We start from the raw sequence: 19,887 nt of genomic DNA on the forward strand, positions 1-19,887 counted from the left end.
GAGAGAGAGAGCGCTGCGCGCGAGAGAGAGAGAGCTGCGCGAGAGAGAGAGAGAGAGAGAGCGAGCGCTGCGCGAGAGAGAGAGAGAGAGAGAGAGAGAGAGAGAGAGAGAGAGAGAGAGAGAGAGAGAGAGAGAGCTGCGCTGCGCGAGAGAGAGAGTGCAAGAGAGAAAAGAGAGAAAGAGCGAGCGAACCCCGGCCGCACGCTCACCGTCTTCAAACAACACAAGTGTTGTCTTGCTCTTTCTCCCTCGCGCATATTAATCAATTGACACGATGGTATCGATGTTTAAAATAATTTAAAATGAGAATGTAAGTGTGCTCACCCAATTTTTGTTTGCAAGAAAAAATTTGATTAGATTTCATATCGCAATATATATTGCAGAAAAAGAAAATATCGCAATGTCATTTTTTCCCAATATCGTGCAGCACTATTGCACACTGTAAACACAATCAAAGCTTCAAAAAAGTACGAAAAACGGGACCTTTAACTCAGAGGGAGTGTCAGCCACATTAAAAAAGTTAACAGCTTAAGTCATTTGTGGATTAATGCGTATTGGAGACGCGAACCGTTTCAAACGATTTCGATTTGGTGAACTGGTTCAAGAAGATCCAGTTACATTGAGTGATTCGTTTGCGAACCGGATATGACAAACTGCTTTGTTTTGAACTCTCACAACAGACACGGAAGAGAAGACAATGCTGAATAAAGTCGTAGTTTTTGTTATTTTTGGACCAAAATGTATTTTCGATGCTTCAGATAATTCTAACTGACCCTCTGATGTCACATGGACTACTTTGATGATGTTTTTCTTACCTTTCTGGACATGGACAGTATACCGTACACACAGTTTCAATGGAGGGACTGAGAGCTCTCAGACTAAATCTTAAATATCTTAAACTTTGTTTCGAAGATGAACGGAGGTCTTACGTGTTTGGAACGACATGAGGGTGAATCATTAATGACATAATTTTCCTTTTTTTGGTGAACTATCCTTTTAATGTTTCAAAAACTCGGACAACAGAACGGAACGGAAATCCAAGAATATCAGAATAAGAAATTTTTGCCACTTGGCATATAAATGTGTATTGGAAAGGGGAAGTATTTTATAAAGTAAATGTAAGAATAATTTAATATTTTAAGATGAACACTAACTGGACTGAACCAACTTAGGTTTACATGATTATCCATACATCAATTTTTGGAAAAAATCATGTTAAAATGTGAGTACCAATTATGATCCTCAGACTTTTGAGGAATATTAATTTATATCTAAGCTTACACTAACTTTACATTGTGCATTGAACTCTTTTATTTTAAAAGATATTGCGGTTTCTTTAAGTACATTTGAATCTTTTTTTTATTTAATGCCACTCATCCAGAAATGTATTTTCTCTAAGTTGCCTCTCCTAACAGTGTTTGTCTTCTTCTGTTTGGAAAACCTTAGGAGCGGAAATGAGGAAAAGTTGATGGCACTTTTGACCCCACTTAACGTCAACTGTCACGCCAGCGATGGGCGCAAGGTAACACAGATCAGAATTACTGTTCTATAACGTTGCCTTTAACATTAGACACATCTGTAAATGCCAAGTATGTCTGATGTTGTTTCTAAACTCCAGCTCTACTCAAACACAAGATGTGATTTCATGTAGTTCATTGGTTGAATAAATAATGTAGGTCAAGACAATCCCAAATCCTCGTTTGAGTGTTTTCTTTAAGTAATACTGTGTTTAGAGTAAACCGCGCCGCTGATCTAGTTTTACCCGTGATGAGTTTTAAGTTTGCACATATGGTTGATGTCGTTTTATAATGTTTGTTTCGAGGTTACACTGCCACTTTGTTCAGTCTGGTCTGCTTTTGTGTGTCAGTCATTTTTATAATGGATTTCAGTTGATCTAGGATGCATATTGGATGCACGTCTGACCTTCATGAAGTTTTAGGCCAAAGCTTTTTTTGATCCATTTCTTTCTCTAGTCACAACATAATAACAGGACCTTGATTTCCCCTAAAATCCTCTGTCATCCCTGATCATCTCAGGTCACTCCCTCCATCCAGACCTCTGTGTCTTTATATCAGAAGGGCTTTTTTTGGATAGAGTTCACTGTGGGATTGTCTCCTGTTTGTCTTGTAATGGATTTGGAGTTATGTTCTGTAACTTCTAGTGATGTTGGCTATTATTATTATTTTTAAGAGGCTAAGTATTGTTGCTACTTGAATTTTTGTACCCTCTGTTACTCATGTTGATGCTGGTGTTTTGTATAATGATGTTATTTGGAGAGCAACGTAAGCGTTTTAAGTGGAGTACAGCGCACACTAGTTTGATAAATTGCTTTGCTTTGGATAAAATCGTTCGCTAAATGTGTAAATGTAAATAGTTGATCACTGGGCATAATGCATGCTTAAATGGACTTTACATAGAAGTGAGTGTTGGACATTGTAAACGTAGCCATATCTCTGATTTGCTGAAGTCATTATTTTTCACCAGCCTTTATTTGCAAATAAACTTGTATATATGCTGTGTGGTATTGTACATGAGAATAGAAAATGTTTATAGGCCTAAGGGATGTACCGATATGATAAACGTATTAGGGCTTGGTAAAGAATTTCTATCTCTATCAATCGATTCTCTTTTTTCCGTAACGATGTCGAATCTTAAATCCCAAAGTGGTTAGTCTACCCTGTTTTCAGTTAATGGACAGATCACTGAAGGGCACTTTCCATCCAATAAATCGCAATAAGTATTGTGCTTTGGTGCTTTTAATATAAAAAAAGTCTCAGGTTTCAATTTATGGCCATTGTGTTGCAGTATTCAAACAATAAATGCCGTTTTGGTGCTGTTTAATCTGGAGTGACAGATCGCTGTTGCGCTTCAGTTCAACAGCTCCTGAATATGGAAACTTTAACCTTCAATATTATAGTTATCTAGTACCAAATGACTTTTTTCTCTCTTTTTTTTCCTTGAGAAAATTGGGCAAGTACTGTAACGTTACCTGATATATATATATATATATATATATATATATATATATATATATATCCAAAATAATCAATATCGAATCAGTAATTTAATCGAATCGAAAGCTTGTGAATGAGAATCGAATCAAGTCGTGAAATTTGTGTCAAAACCCAGCCCTAAAACGTATATGCTGTCATTTGTTTTGTATAGAATATTGAGGAATATTGTATAAAATGATGTTGAAAATGAAATTGTGTGTATATGTACCATTCAAAGGTTTGGGATTTTAAAGAAATTAATACTTTTATTCAACGAAAATGTGTTAAATTGATCAAAAGTGACAGTAAAGATATTTATAATTTTACAAAAGATTTATATTTCAAATAAATCTGGTTCTTTGCAACTTTATATTCATCAAATTCATACAAAAATATTAAGCAGCACAACTTTCTCATTGTTGATAATAATAAAAAAGGTTTCTTGAGCAGCAAATACTAGAATCACAGTAATAAATAACATTTAGAAATATATTAAATACAAAATAGTTACTTTAAGTTTAATATATATATATATATATTATTATTTATTTATTTTTACTGCATTTTTGATCAAATACTTGCAGCCTTGGCGAGTGTAAAACACATTCAAAATATCTCACAGACTTTTGAAAGGTAATTTATTAGTGTTATATTGGCCATTTAAAATGTCAAATCGGCTGTAGCATTTATCATCCTGTGTAAACTGATTCCTAAAAATAATATATATTCTTTCACAGACATAAACATTTTTTTTTTTTTTTGTAATTTAAGATAGGATGCTGTAGCTGTTGAATTATTAGGTTTTAAGCACCACAGTCGGCTTTGATGGATAATATGTTAGTTAATAGCTAATTTTTTGTTTTGTTTTGTTGTTTGTTCTGGCGACATTCAGTCAACATCTCAAAAAATGCTGGTAAGTTTATTTTGTGAAACAGAAATTAGTTTTATTTGGTCTTCTGTGATTTTATTTATTTTTCCTTTCAATTTTTGGTCCCTAAAAATCCATCCATACGCTGGTTCACACTTAAAACGCACAGAAACCTGCCTTATTTTCTGCTGGTCACAATCCATCAATCAACCAATAGCTCGGCTAACGTTTCGTTGACTCCTGCAGGTTCTGAAAACAAGGCTTTCATTTACCTCTTTCTTTAAAGTCTTTATTTAACTTCTTTTTTTTTTTTACAATAGTTCTCTAAATTGTCTGCCTTTGCAAGAACTCCACCATGTTTCCACCCCTAAACCCCCCCTCCACATCCACGCATCGCCTCACGTTCTTCAATCCCGTTTTGTTTGAGTTGTTGTGATCAGCACGCATGCTCTCCACGAACGTGGTGTTTAACTCCTGATTTCTCTTTGACATCCTGTCCTGTTTAGATCCATTGTGTGCATGCTAGAAACATTGCACTGTTGCCCCATTGCCAGTGCTGTTCTGCTTCAGACCTCATAATAGTGACATGAACATTGCCTTTCCATCCCACACTGAATAATATCATTCTCTCAGACAATGCATCATTCTTTTGAGGCAGATCTTCATTACTAAATGGCTGCGTTGAGATTGGTTGTCATGCTGAGTGTTTTGCTGTGGTTGTGCTTACTGTCATAAAGGCATGTCACCATTATTTCTTCATTTTCACTGCATGAAATGGGAACAAATATGTAACTTTTTTGTGCTTAGGCTAAAGGGACCGAGCTAAAGCCAGATTCATCAGTTGTTCAGAGAGATCGCAGATATAAAGGCCTACTTGCACCAAGAGGCAATAGTTGACAACAGCGACCGTTTTTAGTGTTAATAGAAAGCTTCCCATTTTCTCCAAATTAATTTCAATGAATGTTTCAATAAAGAATTTGAAGCAGTAAACCAAACCAACCACTCTTACAGGAGCATTACAAACTTTCTGATCTGTGCACTTGAAGCAATGCAAATCATGTAATTGAATTAAAAATGATGGTACAGCATTGTGTAAAACCAATAGGCTACATTTTTAATGCAAAATATCATTGTAAACAGACTTTTGTCATTTTCAATGCTTTGTGGGAGTTTGTGGTTGGCGCTGAGCTCTTTTGCATCTATTTCGGTTTCCTTGTACCATTGATTTTCTATGATTGGTGGGTCTGTCTTAAGGATTATGGGTAGAGACACAGACCTTTTCACCTTTTTAAGGCATGTGACACAAATGTTGAGAAGCTATAAAAGGACCTAAAGAAAAGTGGCAATAAAATCTTAAAAAATGAGAAGGAAAGCAACTAACTAAACAAGTATGACGTACGGAATATCATTTATACAACACTTCAGAACAAGTAGGCTAAAAGTCTTGTTTAATCGTATAATAAATTCAATACCGGTACATGTGGAAAAAGTCAAACACACCATTCTTCTGTAATTGGTTCCATTTTTGCTTGGTAATTGGTGTGAGTAGGCCTTTACATGTTATTTACAATGTTTATTTAAGTTCATATATTTATTATTATTGTGGATGCTAGAACAGGTACCACGTCTTCATTTCATTTGTATCTCAAAAGCCTCAAGAGCGTGTTTTTAAAAGCAAAATACATCACACAGAACAGCTCACTGCATAAAAAGTTAGCCATTGTAGTGATTAAACTAATGATGGGATGGGTTACAACTAGCCGGTTTACGTAATTATATTTGAGGTTGGGTTTTTGCAACAAGCACTTGTATTATTGATGATCACTTATTTAGCTTGATTGTATTGAGACAGGTTATTAATATTTCTCTGGTTCTTTTGCAGTCCACTCCTCTTCACCTGGCCGCGGGGTATAATCGAGTGCGTATAGTGCAGCTGCTGCTGCAGTACGGTGCTGATGTCCATGCCAAAGACAAAGGGTGAGATACTTCTACGATTACTGTCTCTCTTTAACATTAAGTGTCCAGAATGTAAGTCAGCATGGAATGCAACCTATTTTTACTTCAATAATATGATACAAGTCAAAAATGATATTCTAAGAAGTAAATGATAGGCTGGTACCCAGTAGGATATATAGTAACTTTTTTTTTTTGTATAGCATGCATATATTGTTATATGTAACTTTTGTTTAAGTGTTTTTATTAATTGTTTTATTCTATATATATAATATTATATATACACTACTGTTAAAACAGATCATTAAGACATTTATTTTTCTTTTGATCAGCAATAATAATTAGGAATAATTGCTGTTTTTTATGTTGGTTTAAATGCTTTAAACCATGATCTTTTTGAATAATTCTGAAATGTTGTTTTGCTCTCTCTCTATCAGTGGTCTAGTTCCTCTGCATAATGCCTGCTCTTATGGTCACTATGAGGTCACAGAGCTCCTGCTGAAGGTAAAGAAAACAATCCAGCCAATACTTACTGATCATAATGTATTAGCTCCCCCAGCACTGCTATATCCACAGGTGCTTTATAGTTTTGATTATTAGTTACAAGAATACATATGATTGATGCTTTCCTGTTTGTCTCGCTCGCAGCATGGGGCGTGCGTCAACGCCATGGACCTGTGGCAGTTCACGCCGCTGCACGAGGCGGCCAGTAAGAATCGAGTGGAGGTGTGTTCACTGCTGCTGAGTCACGGTGCTGATCCCACACTGCTCAACTGCCACGGCAAGAGCGCGGTGGATGTGGCGCCCACACCTGAACTTAAAGAGAGACTCACCTGTAAGTGACATTCATGCTACTTTCTTTTCAGTATCGCCGGCCTGCAGTGTATTTGATGAATATCCAGTACTCACTGCTTACTAATTTTGGGGAAGTCACACTTTGTCAAACTGATGATGCTACAAAATAATGCTTTTTATAGCATTTTTTCAAACCAGTTGTAAGGTGAAGACGACTTGTACCATCTCTTAATAAGCAGAAAAACTGCAACAAAGAAATGTCTCCTATGAACCATTTGTTCAATTCTCAACTGATATTCACATGATTGAGATTATTTTATGCTTTATGCTGATTTCAAGTTTAGAATTATGGATAGTGTCAAAAGCAAATGTAAATACAAGCTAATTTTGCTAAGTTTTTGAACTAAAATGTATTTTTTTGTCATGCCTTCGCAGACTAAGTAAAATTATAAATCTTTTTACATTTGACTGCTTTTATGTGTGTTACATTTTGATAAGTACATTATAGCGCATATGTAATAATAAAAAAAAATCATTATTAAAAAAAAAAATTGATGGAAAACTTTGTCACATTGGGTAATATTGGCCTTTTTTTGCTAATTGTTTCAAGATGCAGGACTATTAGTTAATAACCGTTTGACTTTTGTGATTTCCTTCATCCAGATGAGTTCAAAGGACACACGCTATTGCAAGCGGCCCGTGAGGCGGACATGGCAAAGGTCAAGAAAACTGCTCAAGAGATCATCAGCTTCAAACACCCTCATTCGCACGACTCTGCTCTGGTGAGTACTTTACATGGTCCTCTCTCAACCCTCAGGGTTTTAATGACGTGTTTATTAAAATGTCTTTATGATATTCACAGCACTGCGCCGTAGCCTCTCCTCATCCCAAACGCAAACAGGTCACAGAGCTGCTGCTGCGGAAAGGTGCCAACATTCACGAGAAGAACAAGGAGTGAGTGTTCGACTTCAGATGCGAAAAAAATGGTGTACAATTAATTTGAAACCATTTTCACTCTGAAATTGCTAGTCAATTTCACAAATAAATGGTAAGTAATACATTCTCACATTATCCGGTATTCTTTCTCCTTCTAGTTTTATGACTCCGTTCCACGTCGCTTCTGAACGAGGTCATAATGACGTGCTTGAAGTCCTTCAGAAACATGGAGCAAAGGTACAAGCTTCCTCACACTGCATGGAATTACCGTATTTTTCGGACTATAAGTCGCACCTGAGTATAAGTCACATCAGTCCAAAAATACAACATGACGAGGAAAAAAACATATATAAGTTACACTGGACTATAAGTCGCATTTATTTAGAACAAAGAACCAAGAGAAAACATTACCGTCTCCAGCCGCAAGAGGGCGCTCTATGTTTTCAGGGGTAGGCTACAGGAGCACTGAGCAGCATAGAGCGCCCTCTCGCGGCTGGAGACGGTAATGTTTTCTCTTGGTTCATTTCTTTTGGTTCATGTTAAATTAATTTTGATAAATAAGTCGCACCTGACTATAAGTCGCAGGACCAGCCAAACTATGAAAAAAAAGTGCGACTTATAGTCCGGAAAATATGGTAATTCATTATGAGCTCTGTTTTAGGAGATAACGAGCCAGTTTGCTACAGTATGTGTCATCTACTTAGGCAGCTACCTTCATCTTTGTCTATATTTAAAGCCTGTTATGTATCTCTTGGACTCTACATTGAATAGTAATAATAGTATAGTACAGTGGTTTTCAACCCTAGTGGGTCGCGATGGTTTTGCAGGTGGGCCGCCAATTACTATTAAAATAAATAATAATATTGTTCATATATGTACAGATGTCTAAGTCATAACATAATAACATAATTTCATAGGGCTGGACGATTATGGCCTAAAATCAAAACCTCGATTAATTTAACATTTTACCTCGATTACGATTAATGAACGATTATTTTGTTTCTGTTTTGTTTTTTTGCCCTCATAGTTCACTGACAAGGTTTGTACTGTAAATATGATTGACTATCAGCTGTTATTTTATCTATGTTCGTAACATTTCTTACTAGGGTTGGGTATTGTTTGAATTTTATCGATTCTGTTTCTTATCGATTCCTAGTTTCGATAAAAAATCCAATATAAAAAAAATTAAGTCAAATATTTAGATGTCAAACATTTTTACAAAGCATTCTGTTGCAGCTGAATAAGATGAGCAAAAATCTGCAGCCTACAAAACACTGCAAGAGGAATTTTGCCTGTGATTAAAAAAATACCATAGCAAAAACAACTAGATTAATATAAATTTCAAATATTAAAGTGTTAAAGACAAGTAAACAGTCAGTAATAAGATATGAACAAACAAATCAATTAGCAATATCATAAATAAATACAACTAAACAAAATTTCAGGTACAGAAACTGAAATTAAATGTTTAAAAATACTGCATAGTTTTCTTTTTATAAATAAAGATTAATCAAGTTTAGTTATTAAATATATTCAGTCAAGATCAGTGAATGATTATCTTATGTTCTTTGATTAACATTAATGACAGGCAGCGCGTTTATTAGGCTGTTGTCTCTTTAAGCAAAAATACTGCACATGTGTGTTTTCTTTCTCATCTGTTTATGTTCACGTAAGAAAAAAACGGCTGTGTTTATGATGATATACTGATGTAGTTTTCTGTATAGTATCTTCGACTCGGAACAACCTTTTCTACAGTTAAAATACACAGAACAGTCCGAGAACAGACACAAACCGGGAACCCGCTACTGTGCACGCGCTTGTGCTTCATGTGCGCTGCACACAAACATGCTATAATAAGTTTTGAGATTCTAAGCTACTTTAGTAATAAATCACAGGACAGTGCTGACAACTAGTTTCTGTGTTCCTCTGTGTGCGCGATCTTCACATCTACGGTTTATATGAGTGTTCGTGCCACAATGCAGTTTCGCGAACGTGGTAGCTCCATATAATAATACACATCCGATCATCTAATCGCTTGAATGTCCAAACCATAAAACAAATACAACTGACAAAGTTTAGTGAAGACGCAAGGCTCACCGCTCAAGCGCCATCACTATGTGTTGAACCTTATGGAGCCAAAAGAGTCTCAATAAAGATAAATGCACACACTACATTCACATATGCACACATAGGATTCATACATGCACACACATAATTCATAAATACACACACAGGATACACAAATGCGCACAAAATTCACAAATGCACACACAAAATTTAAAAAGCACAGAAGATTCACAAATGCATACAAAATTCAGAAGTGCACACAAAATTCAGAAATACACACACAATTCAGAAATGCAAACAACATTTACAAATGCGCTCAAGATTCACAAATGCACAGGACAAGATTCAGAAATGTATTTCTGATGCACACACACATATATCTTGATTTACAAACTGCTTGCGGTCTGTGAACCTCACTGCATTTGTGTGTGAATTTTGAGACTCCCCTGACTTGGCTCAACACACAAATGCCTTTTTTTAAACAGGGAATGATCTGCAACCAATCAGATATCTCCCTTGTTTTAGCCAATCACAAGAATGCACCCCATGTGGGGGATTGTTTACTTATAAGCCAATCAGCGAACGACTCACTTTCCTCAGCGAACAACTCACTTTCCTCACACAGCGAATGACTCACTTTCCTCAGCGAACGATTCACTTTCCTCACGCAGCGAGCGACTCACTTTCCTCAGCGAACGACTCACTTACCTCAGCGAACGACTCACTTACCTCACGCAGCCGGCGACCCACTTTGCGCAGCCGGACACCCACTTTGCGCAGCAGAAGACTCACTTTCCGCAGCCGGAGAGTCACTTTCCTCTCGCAGCGAAATTTTGTGTGTGCATTTGTCTTTTGGCTCCATAGAACCTCCGTGTTTTGCTTTTATGCCACTGACTGGAGAGCAGAGTCATGTGGCCACACATGCGGTAGAATGCGTTTAAGCGGGAAGTGTTAACAGGATAAAAAAAACGAAATAACCGACATGGGAAAATTACGTCGGTTAGAGGTTATGAATTTCGGTTTTGATTACTTTTCGATTAATCATCCAGCCCTATCATTTCATTCATATATATATATATATATATATATATATATATATATATATATATATATATATATATATATATATATATAAAATAAATTAAATAACAGAAAATAAATATTAAACCGTAACTATGCTTCCACTATTCGAGCTCGCTGATTGGTTTAAGAATAAACCCCCAGTTTATCTTAGATATTTTTAACAGCAGTTGTGCCAGGCGGTGCCAGCTCGAGTTATTGTCTGTTCATTGCCAGTTGATTCAATAAAGACAGTTAACAATCTAGCTTCTGAGTATTAAGTTATTAACCCAACAATAGTGGGGTCAGTTAATTCTTTTGCAGTGGGCCGCGCAAACATATGTGTTTGGTTGTGTGGGCCGCGAGTTGAAAAAGGTTGGGAACCACTGGTATAGTAGAATAGTGCATAGTTTTAAAAACGACTCGTTTTAATGATTCAGAGTCGATTTTTTCTTTTGAGAGACAATAACTTTATACACGTGCACTGTGTTACACACTGCATGTAAGGTCATTTTTAAAAATCCATATTAGGGGCACTTTAAAATAAAAATAAAACAAAAAAAAGTTAGTGGCAGGCACCTCACAACAGACTCCAGTGTGTATCTTTCTATTATGGTGATTTGCTGCTTGAGAAACATTTCTTATAATTATCAGTGTTGAAAACTGTTGTGCTGCTTCATATTCTTGATTATACTAAACCCAAAGTTCCCTTTATAATAAACCTTTGTGCGTGTGTCTAGGTGAATGCTGTGGACACACTGGGACAGACAGCCCTGCACAGGGCGGCCCTCGCCGGTCACATCCAGACTTGCAGACAATTGCTGAGTTACGGAGCCGACCCGTCAATCGTTTCACTGCAGGGCTTCACTGCGTCACAGATGGGCAATGAAGCCGTACAGCAAATCCTCAATGGTGCTTATTACAGTATGATTGATTAATTAACTGTCCATTTGTCCTAACAGCACAATGTCCTGGATTTATGATTTTTCTGCATTTATTGCTCCAGAGAACATTCCTACTCGTAATTCGGATGTGGATTACCGCTTCCTCGAGGCTGCTAAAGCCGGAGACCTAGATACAGTGAAGGTAAATAATGGTTTCAGAGTTTACCAAGTTTAAAGTCAGCATGGTCAAAACCTATTTCACTTTTGCAGAGTGACATAAAATAGGACATTTAATGATGATAAGGGACTTAATCTGTTCTAAAGATTTCAAATCAATCAGAACATTGAGAAACATTTATTCATTTGATGCCAATTTGTTTGTGTGTGTTTTATAGCAACTGTGCTCCCCTCAAAACGTGAACTGTCGTGACCTGGAGGGCCGCCACTCCACCCCGCTGCATTTTGCTGCAGGCTACAACCGTGTGGCTGTGGTGGAATACCTGTTGCATCATGGGGCCGACGTGCACGCTAAAGATAAAGGGTATGATCATCTTCATCTGAATTAGCGTGAGTCTGAATAGTCTGATTTTAACTTCTTCTCTTTCTTTATCAGTGGCCTGGTTCCTTTGCACAATGCATGTTCGTACGGTCACTACGAGGTGGCAGAGTTACTGGTTAGACATGGAGCGTCTGTGAACGTGGCGGACCTTTGGAAGTTCACCCCACTACATGAAGCTGCAGCCAAGGGCAAATATGAGATATGCAAACTACTGCTCAAGGTTTGATACATCAGATAGAGAAATCATGCACAAGTTGGCATAATTCTGAATGTCATGATTTGTTTCGTCGTTGATAATTTCGTATAATATTAATGATGTTTGGTGTTATCACAAGTTATAATAATGCAGTGATCATTTATGAATGCACCAAAATTTAGATTAAACAAAAGTAAAATGTGAAACTTTTTGAAATGTATAAATTCTATAAATATTGTCCTTTTTGTAATGTATTATAAATTAAATATATGTAAACATTAATATATATATATATATATATATATATATATATATATATATATATAATCTGATCCAATCAGAATGCAGCGTGCCTAAATGGAGCGCGAGAACAGAACAGACTGGGCATATGCCTACGTAACTCCAGGTTCACACACTCCATCTGTGGTGTGTATTTTATTCCGAGCCCATGTTAATGGATCAGAGCGTTCACACTGCATATGCACACATAGCACATGAGCATAGAGAGAGTACACAGGGCACAGTTTGAGCGAGAGGAAACACGTTTTAAGTGCGCGCACTCTCTCCGGACGAGAGCAGCGTGTATCTGAGCATGCGTGTCTGGTTTTGTGAAAAGCAAAGGAAATCTGCGTGTGAGTGGAGAGATTCACAATCGTGATTAAAATCAAAATTGCAAATTTGATCAAAGAAATCTTGATAGTTTTTGTCCATATTGCACAGCCCTAATATATATATATATATATATATATATATATATATATATATATATATATATATATATATATATATTCTTATTATTTTTATTATTGTCAATAATGTTCAAATAAAACAGTGACATAATATTTTTAGGATTATTTAAATATCTAAAAAATATTATTCAATTTAAATGTATTGTTATTATTAATATCAAAGTCAACTGGGTAAAAAAAAAAAACAATTGAGATTTTTTCAGCTGCCAAATTTTAGCCCAAAACATTTTTTCCTAAATCTTATTTTCACAGCCTTAGGCTACATTTACACGACTACGGTGTAGTTAAAAATGGGAAAAATTTTTAAAAAGTTTTGCGTATACATGACAACGTTTTCAAAAAGATTTGTGTTTATACATATCAGCGAAAATGGCCAAAAACGCTGTATTACCAGTAGTTGGCGATTTACTGAAGAATCGTTATCAAACTCTTGAGCAGCAACAACAATACCATGTACTCCACCATTGTTGTGTATGTTTGTTCACACTTGCCTTTAAAATCAACACTTACTACGCATGTCTACATACCTAACAAGTACTATGCACGCGCATGACATCACCGTTTTGAAAGATTCTCGTATTGGTTGTTTACTCAAAAACGATAGGAGTGCCCTTTTCAAGAACTTCCACTTTGGAACCCGTTTTTAGTCCCCAAAACCCCCGATCATGTAAACGAACAGTCAAAACGTTTTTGGCTGAAAGCGTTGTCGTGTAAATGGCCCCTTAAATGCAATTAATGTAGGATTAATAATTATTATTAAGAGTCTAACATCTCTACTCTCTCTTTAGCATGGCGCAGACCCGTCTAAGAAGAACCGTGATGGTAATACGGCTCTGGACATGGTGAAGGACGGAGACACAGACATCCAGGACCTTCTGCGCGGAGACGCCGCCCTGCTGGATGCCGCTAAGAAGGGCTGTTTGGCACGTGTGCAGAAACTCTGCAGCCCTGAGAATATCAACTGCAGAGACACACAGGGCAGGAACTCCACACCGCTGCACCTTGCAGGTAAATTTCCATAAGCCATATTCTCACATTCATCATTCAACATGCATTTATCTAATCTCTCTGGTGGTTTAATGATGAATCTATTCATTTTTGATCAGCTGGTTACAATAACCTGGAGGTGGCCGAGTATCTCCTGGAGCACGGAGCAGATGTGAACGCTCAGGATAAAGGGGGACTGATCCCTCTGCATAACGCTGCTTCATATGGGGTGAGAAAACAGAGGTCTTAGTATGGATAAATGACTTTATCTTTGAAGGATGGGTTTTGTATTACTGTTGTACCAAACCTGCATTTATTTGATCAAATACAATTTAAAATAACTGTTTACTATTAGAATATATTTTAAAATGTAACTCATTCTTGTGAAATAACAGATGAAGCAAATGCACATATTCTCAAAACGGCTAAATACTGGGTGATTGAACTGGCTAGCAATAGTGCATGAACTTGTACTCTGTAATAAACCACAATATTGTAGCATAATGTGTAACTGCCTTCTCTGTTCTGTCCAGCATGTGGACATCGCCGCCCTCCTGATCAAGTACAACACGTGCGTGAACGCGACCGATAAGTGGGCGTTCACACCGCTGCATGAAGCTGCGCAGAAGGGCCGCACACAGCTGTGTGCACTGCTGCTGGCTCACGGCGCTGACCCCACCATGAAGAACCAGGAAGGACAGACGGCTCTGGACCTGGCCACGGTAAACACCACTACAGCAGCTGATTATACTGTAGTTGAGAAAGCCTGACATATGAGATAATAGTCCAAAAACTGGAAAACTTTTAATTGAACTGAAAATCAAATTGGACATTATGGTGACTGTAGTATGAAATTCATTGCTATTCATCTGCTATTTGTGTCTGTCAGGCTGATGATATCCGTGCGCTGCTGATGGACGCCATGCCCCCTGATGCCCTGCCCAGCTGTTTCAAACCACAGGCCACCGTGCTCAGCGCCGCTCTCATATCACCCGCCTCCACACCCTCCTGCCTCTCCGCTGCCTCCAGCATTGATAACCTGGCCGGGCCCCTCTGCGACGGGGCCAGTGGAGGGGCTACAGGACCCGCTGATGGGGCCTCCGGAACTGAGCGCAAGGAAGGAGATGGTGAGAAACAGAGGCCTTTGTTTATGAATCAGTCTACATTGTTTTTGGTGTACAGGTTTGATTCGTTTAAAAGAACTGGTTCATAAGAATCATTTAAATACAAGAATACAACTGATTCTGGTGTATGGCTTTGATTCACTTTAAAAGAACATTCTGATGAGAGGAATTTGATTGGCAGTCAGATCAGACTATACTGATTGAGGTGCATGATTTTGATTCAGAACTGCCTGAAAAGAGTCATTTGTTCAGGAGTCAGGCTACATGGATTGATTCACTAAAGAACGGTCTAATAGGAGTCATTTGTTTGGGAATCAGACTACACTGATCATGCTGTATGATTTTGATTCCCTAAAAAGAGCTGTGTCATAAAAGTATTTATTTTGGGAATCAGACTACACTAAATGTGCTATATGAATTAGTTTCACTAAAAAAGGACTATCTCATAAGAGTCATTTGTTTGGGAATCAGACTGATTTTTACAGCTATTTAACATGATGTTCTTTTCAGTTGTTATCATGTCCAGCACATTTGTGATTCTTAATTTGCTTAAAATGTTTTTTTTGTTGCCCCATAGCGGTCCTTGATATGAACATCTCACAATTCCTGAAGAGTCTGGGGCTTGAACATTTGAGGGACATCCTCGAGAGAGAACAGGTGAGAAAAACAGACACAACTTTATCAGAGATGGGATGTTTCGAGATCTCCTCATGTTTTTAATGCCGTGTCCATTAGATCACTCTGGACGTGTTGGCTGATATGGGTCATGAGGAACTCAAGGAGATCGGCATCAATGCTTACGGACACCGTCATAAACTCATCAAAGGCATCGAGAGGCTGCTGGGAGGACAGCAGGGTGAGTCTCGTTAAACTGCTCCTGCTTGAATTGTGTGTTTTATTACATTTAAATCATGTTATCTGTACACACAGGTGCCAACCCTTACCTAACGTTCCACTGCACCAATCAGGGCACAGTTTTGATCGACCTGGCTGTGGATGATAAAGAGTTTCAGTCTGTTGAGGAAGAGGTACAAACATGAACACTTGGAGCTCAGGGCTGTATCATGCACCCGTCTGCTTCAGCTGTGTGATGAGTGTTTGTGTTTTTGATCACAGATGCAAAGCACAATTCGGGAGCACAGGGACGGAGGAAATGCAGGAGGCGTTTTCAGTCGATACAATGTCATCAAGGTAAAACACACAAAATGCCTTCCACATTTGTGATTATTTAACTCCTCTAAAATAGGTATTGATGTCCAAAAAGGTTTACATAAAGATACTGTATGATCACGTTGTTTTGATAGATGTGGATAAATGTATATTTGATATCGTAAATATCTGTTCTACTCTTGAGCCAAATCTAACAGAAATTGTCCCGTAGATCCAGAAGGTGGTGAATAAGAAACTGAGAGAGCGATACACACACCGGCAGAAAGAGATCGCAGATGAGAATCACAACCACCACAATGAACGAATGCTGTTTCATGGTAAGAAATCTGATGCTCCTCTTTTTATAATGTTCACTTGAAAAGAAACTAAGAATCTTTTTTTGTCTATTTTATGATTTAATTGTTTGCCACAAGGTAATTTTTCATCTTCGCTTTTCTTTGTATTTTTTGAAAGTTTTAATGAATAAATAAATATAAATTCTGAAAGGATGCACTAAATCAAAAGTGGCATTAAAGACATTTATACAATATTTGTTTCAACAAAATACTGTTCCTTTGAACTTTATTTCTAAAAAGAATCCTAAAAAAAGTTTTGCGGTTTCTATAAAAATATTAAGCAGCACAACTCTTTTTAACATTGATCATAATAAGAAATGTTTTTTAAAAAAGGAAATGATTTCTGAAGGATCATGTGACACTGAAGACTGGAGTAAAATTCAGCTTTGCATCACAGGAATAAATTACATTTGAAAATATATTCACATAGAAAACTGTTGCTTTTAAATTGTAAAAATATTTCACATTATTACAGTTTTTATTGTATTTTTGAACAAATAAATGCAATCATGGTAAACATACAAGAAATACAGGAATGTTTAAAATGCAAATTTTTCATAATTTAGCTTTAGGAAGCTGTTAGTTTTCCCAAAACCCACAAACTGTAGCATCTGCCTACACAAATTAATTAGATTCATGATTAATACCAAATGACCTTCAAAGTTTAAGTTCAAAGTTTTATTATTGAAATGCACAACAACACCATACATTGCTGTACTTTTTGGTCAATTGTGTTATAAATGTGCAATTGTTACTGTATTTAGCTCTGAATTGCATTTTGTTTTGTTCATACTGTAGTTCTTTTAATAGTTTTCATCATAAATTATTTTGCAATTGTTATTTTTTTCAGGATCTCCATTCATAAATGCCATCATCCATAAAGGATTTGATGAGCGCCATGCGTATATCGGTGGCATGTTTGGAGCTGGCATATATTTTGCAGAGAACTCCTCTAAGAGTAACCAGTACGTCTATGGCATCGGTGGCGGCACAGGCTGCCCCACTCACAAAGACCGGTCCTGTTATGTGTGCCACAGGTACATGAACACACCTGACACAATAAGAGATCCAACAGAAATACATTATCACACTAGACGGTTTTCATATTTTCCTCTGTGTTGATTTCCCACAGGCAAATGTTGTTCTGCCGTGTGACTTTGGGAAAGTCCTTCCTGCAGTTCAGTGCCATGAAGATGGCCCACGCTCCCCCTGGACATCATTCTGTGATCGGCCGTCCCAGTGTCAATGGCCTGGCCTACGCAGAGTACGTGATCTACCGCGGAGAACAGGTACGGCGGTGAAAGAAAAGTTGCTCCTTAAAATACAGCAATAATCAAGTCACCTTTATTTAATATAGTGCTTTATACAATACAGATAATATAAGATAAATTCTTATCCAAGGGAAGGTTTACACGACAACATTTTCAGGCAAAAACGGGAAACTTTTGATGTGTTTTGACTGTTCGTTTACACAACAATGGCGTTTTGGGGCCTGAAAACAGGTGTCAAAGTGCAAGTTTTTGAAAATGTTTATCATTTCTGTGCGAGCACCCAAAATGGGAATCTTTGAAAACAATGACATCACGCGCATGCATAGTCCTTATTACGTATGTACGTAGACATGCACAGTAAGTGTTGATTTTAAAGGCAAGTGCGAACAAACATACACAACAATGGCGAAGTACATGATACTGTTGTTGCTGCTCAAGAGTTTGCTAACGATTCTTCAGTAAAGTGTGGATTTACTTCACCAATATTACAAACAACAGCAGAGACGCATCATTCATATCATATAATCGTCACTTTCCTACAGGTACTGTTTATTAACAAGGTGACAGCGCCAACTACAGGTCTGGCATACATAATACAGAGTTTTTGCCCATTTTCGCGGATATGAGTAAATGCAAATCATTTTGAAAACATCATGTATACTTGAAAAATACTCTTTAAAAACGCGAGGGAAAAACTTTTCCGTTTGTGACTACACTGTTGTCATGTAAACGTAGTCAGTTGAACAAATGTAACAATTTCATTGACATTCTACGTTTTACAGTAAATTCCATTTTTTGACTGGATTATGTCTGCGTTTTCTACACTACGGAAAACATAGGGACCTATGCTTAGGTCTGTTTAGTGTTGATTCAGATTTGCTTCGATAAATGTGTGAAGTTCATCAATTATTAAACAAGTTAAATTGAGGTGTAAGCAGCTCTACAAAGACAACAGTGTCATCATTCAACTTGCGTCAGTTCAATGTTGATTCAATTCAGTTCAGTAACAGTGTTGATGGTACAAAATGTGTCACTTAGGGACAAATTTGATTCAGCTAGGAAGAAGCAGCTCTGCAGAAGATAGTAGTGTCATTATTCAGCTCAATTCTGTTTTGTTCTCATCCAATAGTGCACAGCAAGAGAGGGCAGGCTGTGATGTATAAGGGTGACTGCTATGTTAATGTGTGGTGGTGTTGTTTTCCAGGCCTACCCAGAGTATCTCATCACTTATCAAATAGAAAAGCCGGACAGCACGCCTCAGTCCTCAACAGGAGCAGAGCAGAAATCATAGTCAGACACTGCGTTTCTACACTCACTCACTCATCACTCGCTCGCTCACTCACTCATTCTTTCTCACTCTCGTTGCACAATGGAAATGTGAACTTTCCCATGTACCCACATCTTGGAATTCCCATGTATGAATTATGAATTTGCACTTTTAAAAACAAGTTACTTAAGTTATTTGAAAATAGTTGCAATTGTGAAGTCTAATGTACAGGTAGTATAAAGAAAACATGTAAAACTGACTGTGTTTAACGATGCTATTTGAGTTGTATTTTAATGGAAGATTTTTTTTTTTGTCTGTTCATTTCTTTTAAATAAATCTCATCAGAACAAGACTCATTCATTAGACTTGCTTTTGATTGTTTATTCATATGAAATGCTATTGCCTTTATAATCCCTGCATTTTAAGGTGGAATTGCAAAATAATAGTTGATGCATAGAGTACACTACCATTCAAATGTTTTACATTTAAAAAAAAAAACAAATAGAGAAGTTTCTTATTTACACCAAGGCTAAAATTATTTGATCAAAAATACAGTAAAAAGTATTGTGATTTTTTTTTTTTTTTTTTTTATAAATATGAAATTATAATAATCTTAGACATATTATTAAAAGATTACCAATATAAAATATCAACTTAAATTCAGATTCTCCTGT

General features: G+C 37.0%; 1 protein-coding gene across 2 annotated transcripts in view; it reads left to right on the forward strand.

The window, feature by feature from the left end:
- Window positions 1–19,570, forward strand: part of LOC132140656 (poly [ADP-ribose] polymerase tankyrase-1-like) — a 28,067-nt gene extending 8,497 nt beyond the window's left edge. Inside the window, exons 5-28 of one of the 2 annotated variants that reach the window (XM_059549507.1) lie at window positions 1,447–1,522; window positions 3,886–3,906; window positions 5,744–5,838; window positions 6,252–6,318; window positions 6,463–6,649; window positions 7,273–7,391; window positions 7,472–7,563; window positions 7,704–7,782; window positions 11,412–11,583; window positions 11,678–11,757; window positions 11,951–12,096; window positions 12,169–12,334; window positions 13,848–14,067; window positions 14,166–14,275; window positions 14,580–14,768; window positions 14,936–15,173; window positions 15,748–15,827; window positions 15,906–16,026; window positions 16,101–16,198; window positions 16,287–16,361; window positions 16,552–16,657; window positions 17,526–17,712; window positions 17,808–17,964; window positions 19,151–19,570. In XM_059549507.1, the coding sequence (XP_059405490.1) occupies window positions 1,447–1,522; window positions 3,886–3,906; window positions 5,744–5,838; window positions 6,252–6,318; window positions 6,463–6,649; window positions 7,273–7,391; window positions 7,472–7,563; window positions 7,704–7,782; window positions 11,412–11,583; window positions 11,678–11,757; window positions 11,951–12,096; window positions 12,169–12,334; window positions 13,848–14,067; window positions 14,166–14,275; window positions 14,580–14,768; window positions 14,936–15,173; window positions 15,748–15,827; window positions 15,906–16,026; window positions 16,101–16,198; window positions 16,287–16,361; window positions 16,552–16,657; window positions 17,526–17,712; window positions 17,808–17,964; window positions 19,151–19,237 (2,968 nt within the window). In that variant the 3' untranslated portion in view covers window positions 19,238–19,570. The remainder of the gene's footprint in view (window positions 1–1,446; window positions 1,523–3,885; window positions 3,907–5,743; window positions 5,839–6,251; window positions 6,319–6,462; window positions 6,650–7,272; window positions 7,392–7,471; window positions 7,564–7,703; window positions 7,783–11,411; window positions 11,584–11,677; window positions 11,758–11,950; window positions 12,097–12,168; window positions 12,335–13,847; window positions 14,068–14,165; window positions 14,276–14,579; window positions 14,769–14,935; window positions 15,174–15,747; window positions 15,828–15,905; window positions 16,027–16,100; window positions 16,199–16,286; window positions 16,362–16,551; window positions 16,658–17,525; window positions 17,713–17,807; window positions 17,965–19,150) is intronic. The other variant, XM_059549509.1, reaches the window with a different exon arrangement.
- Window positions 19,571–19,887: the final 317 nt, after the last annotated feature.

The sequence above is a fragment of the Carassius carassius genome, chromosome 5 (genome assembly GCF_963082965.1).
Source record: "Carassius carassius chromosome 5, fCarCar2.1, whole genome shotgun sequence".
NCBI lineage: Eukaryota > Metazoa > Chordata > Actinopteri > Cypriniformes > Cyprinidae > Carassius > Carassius carassius.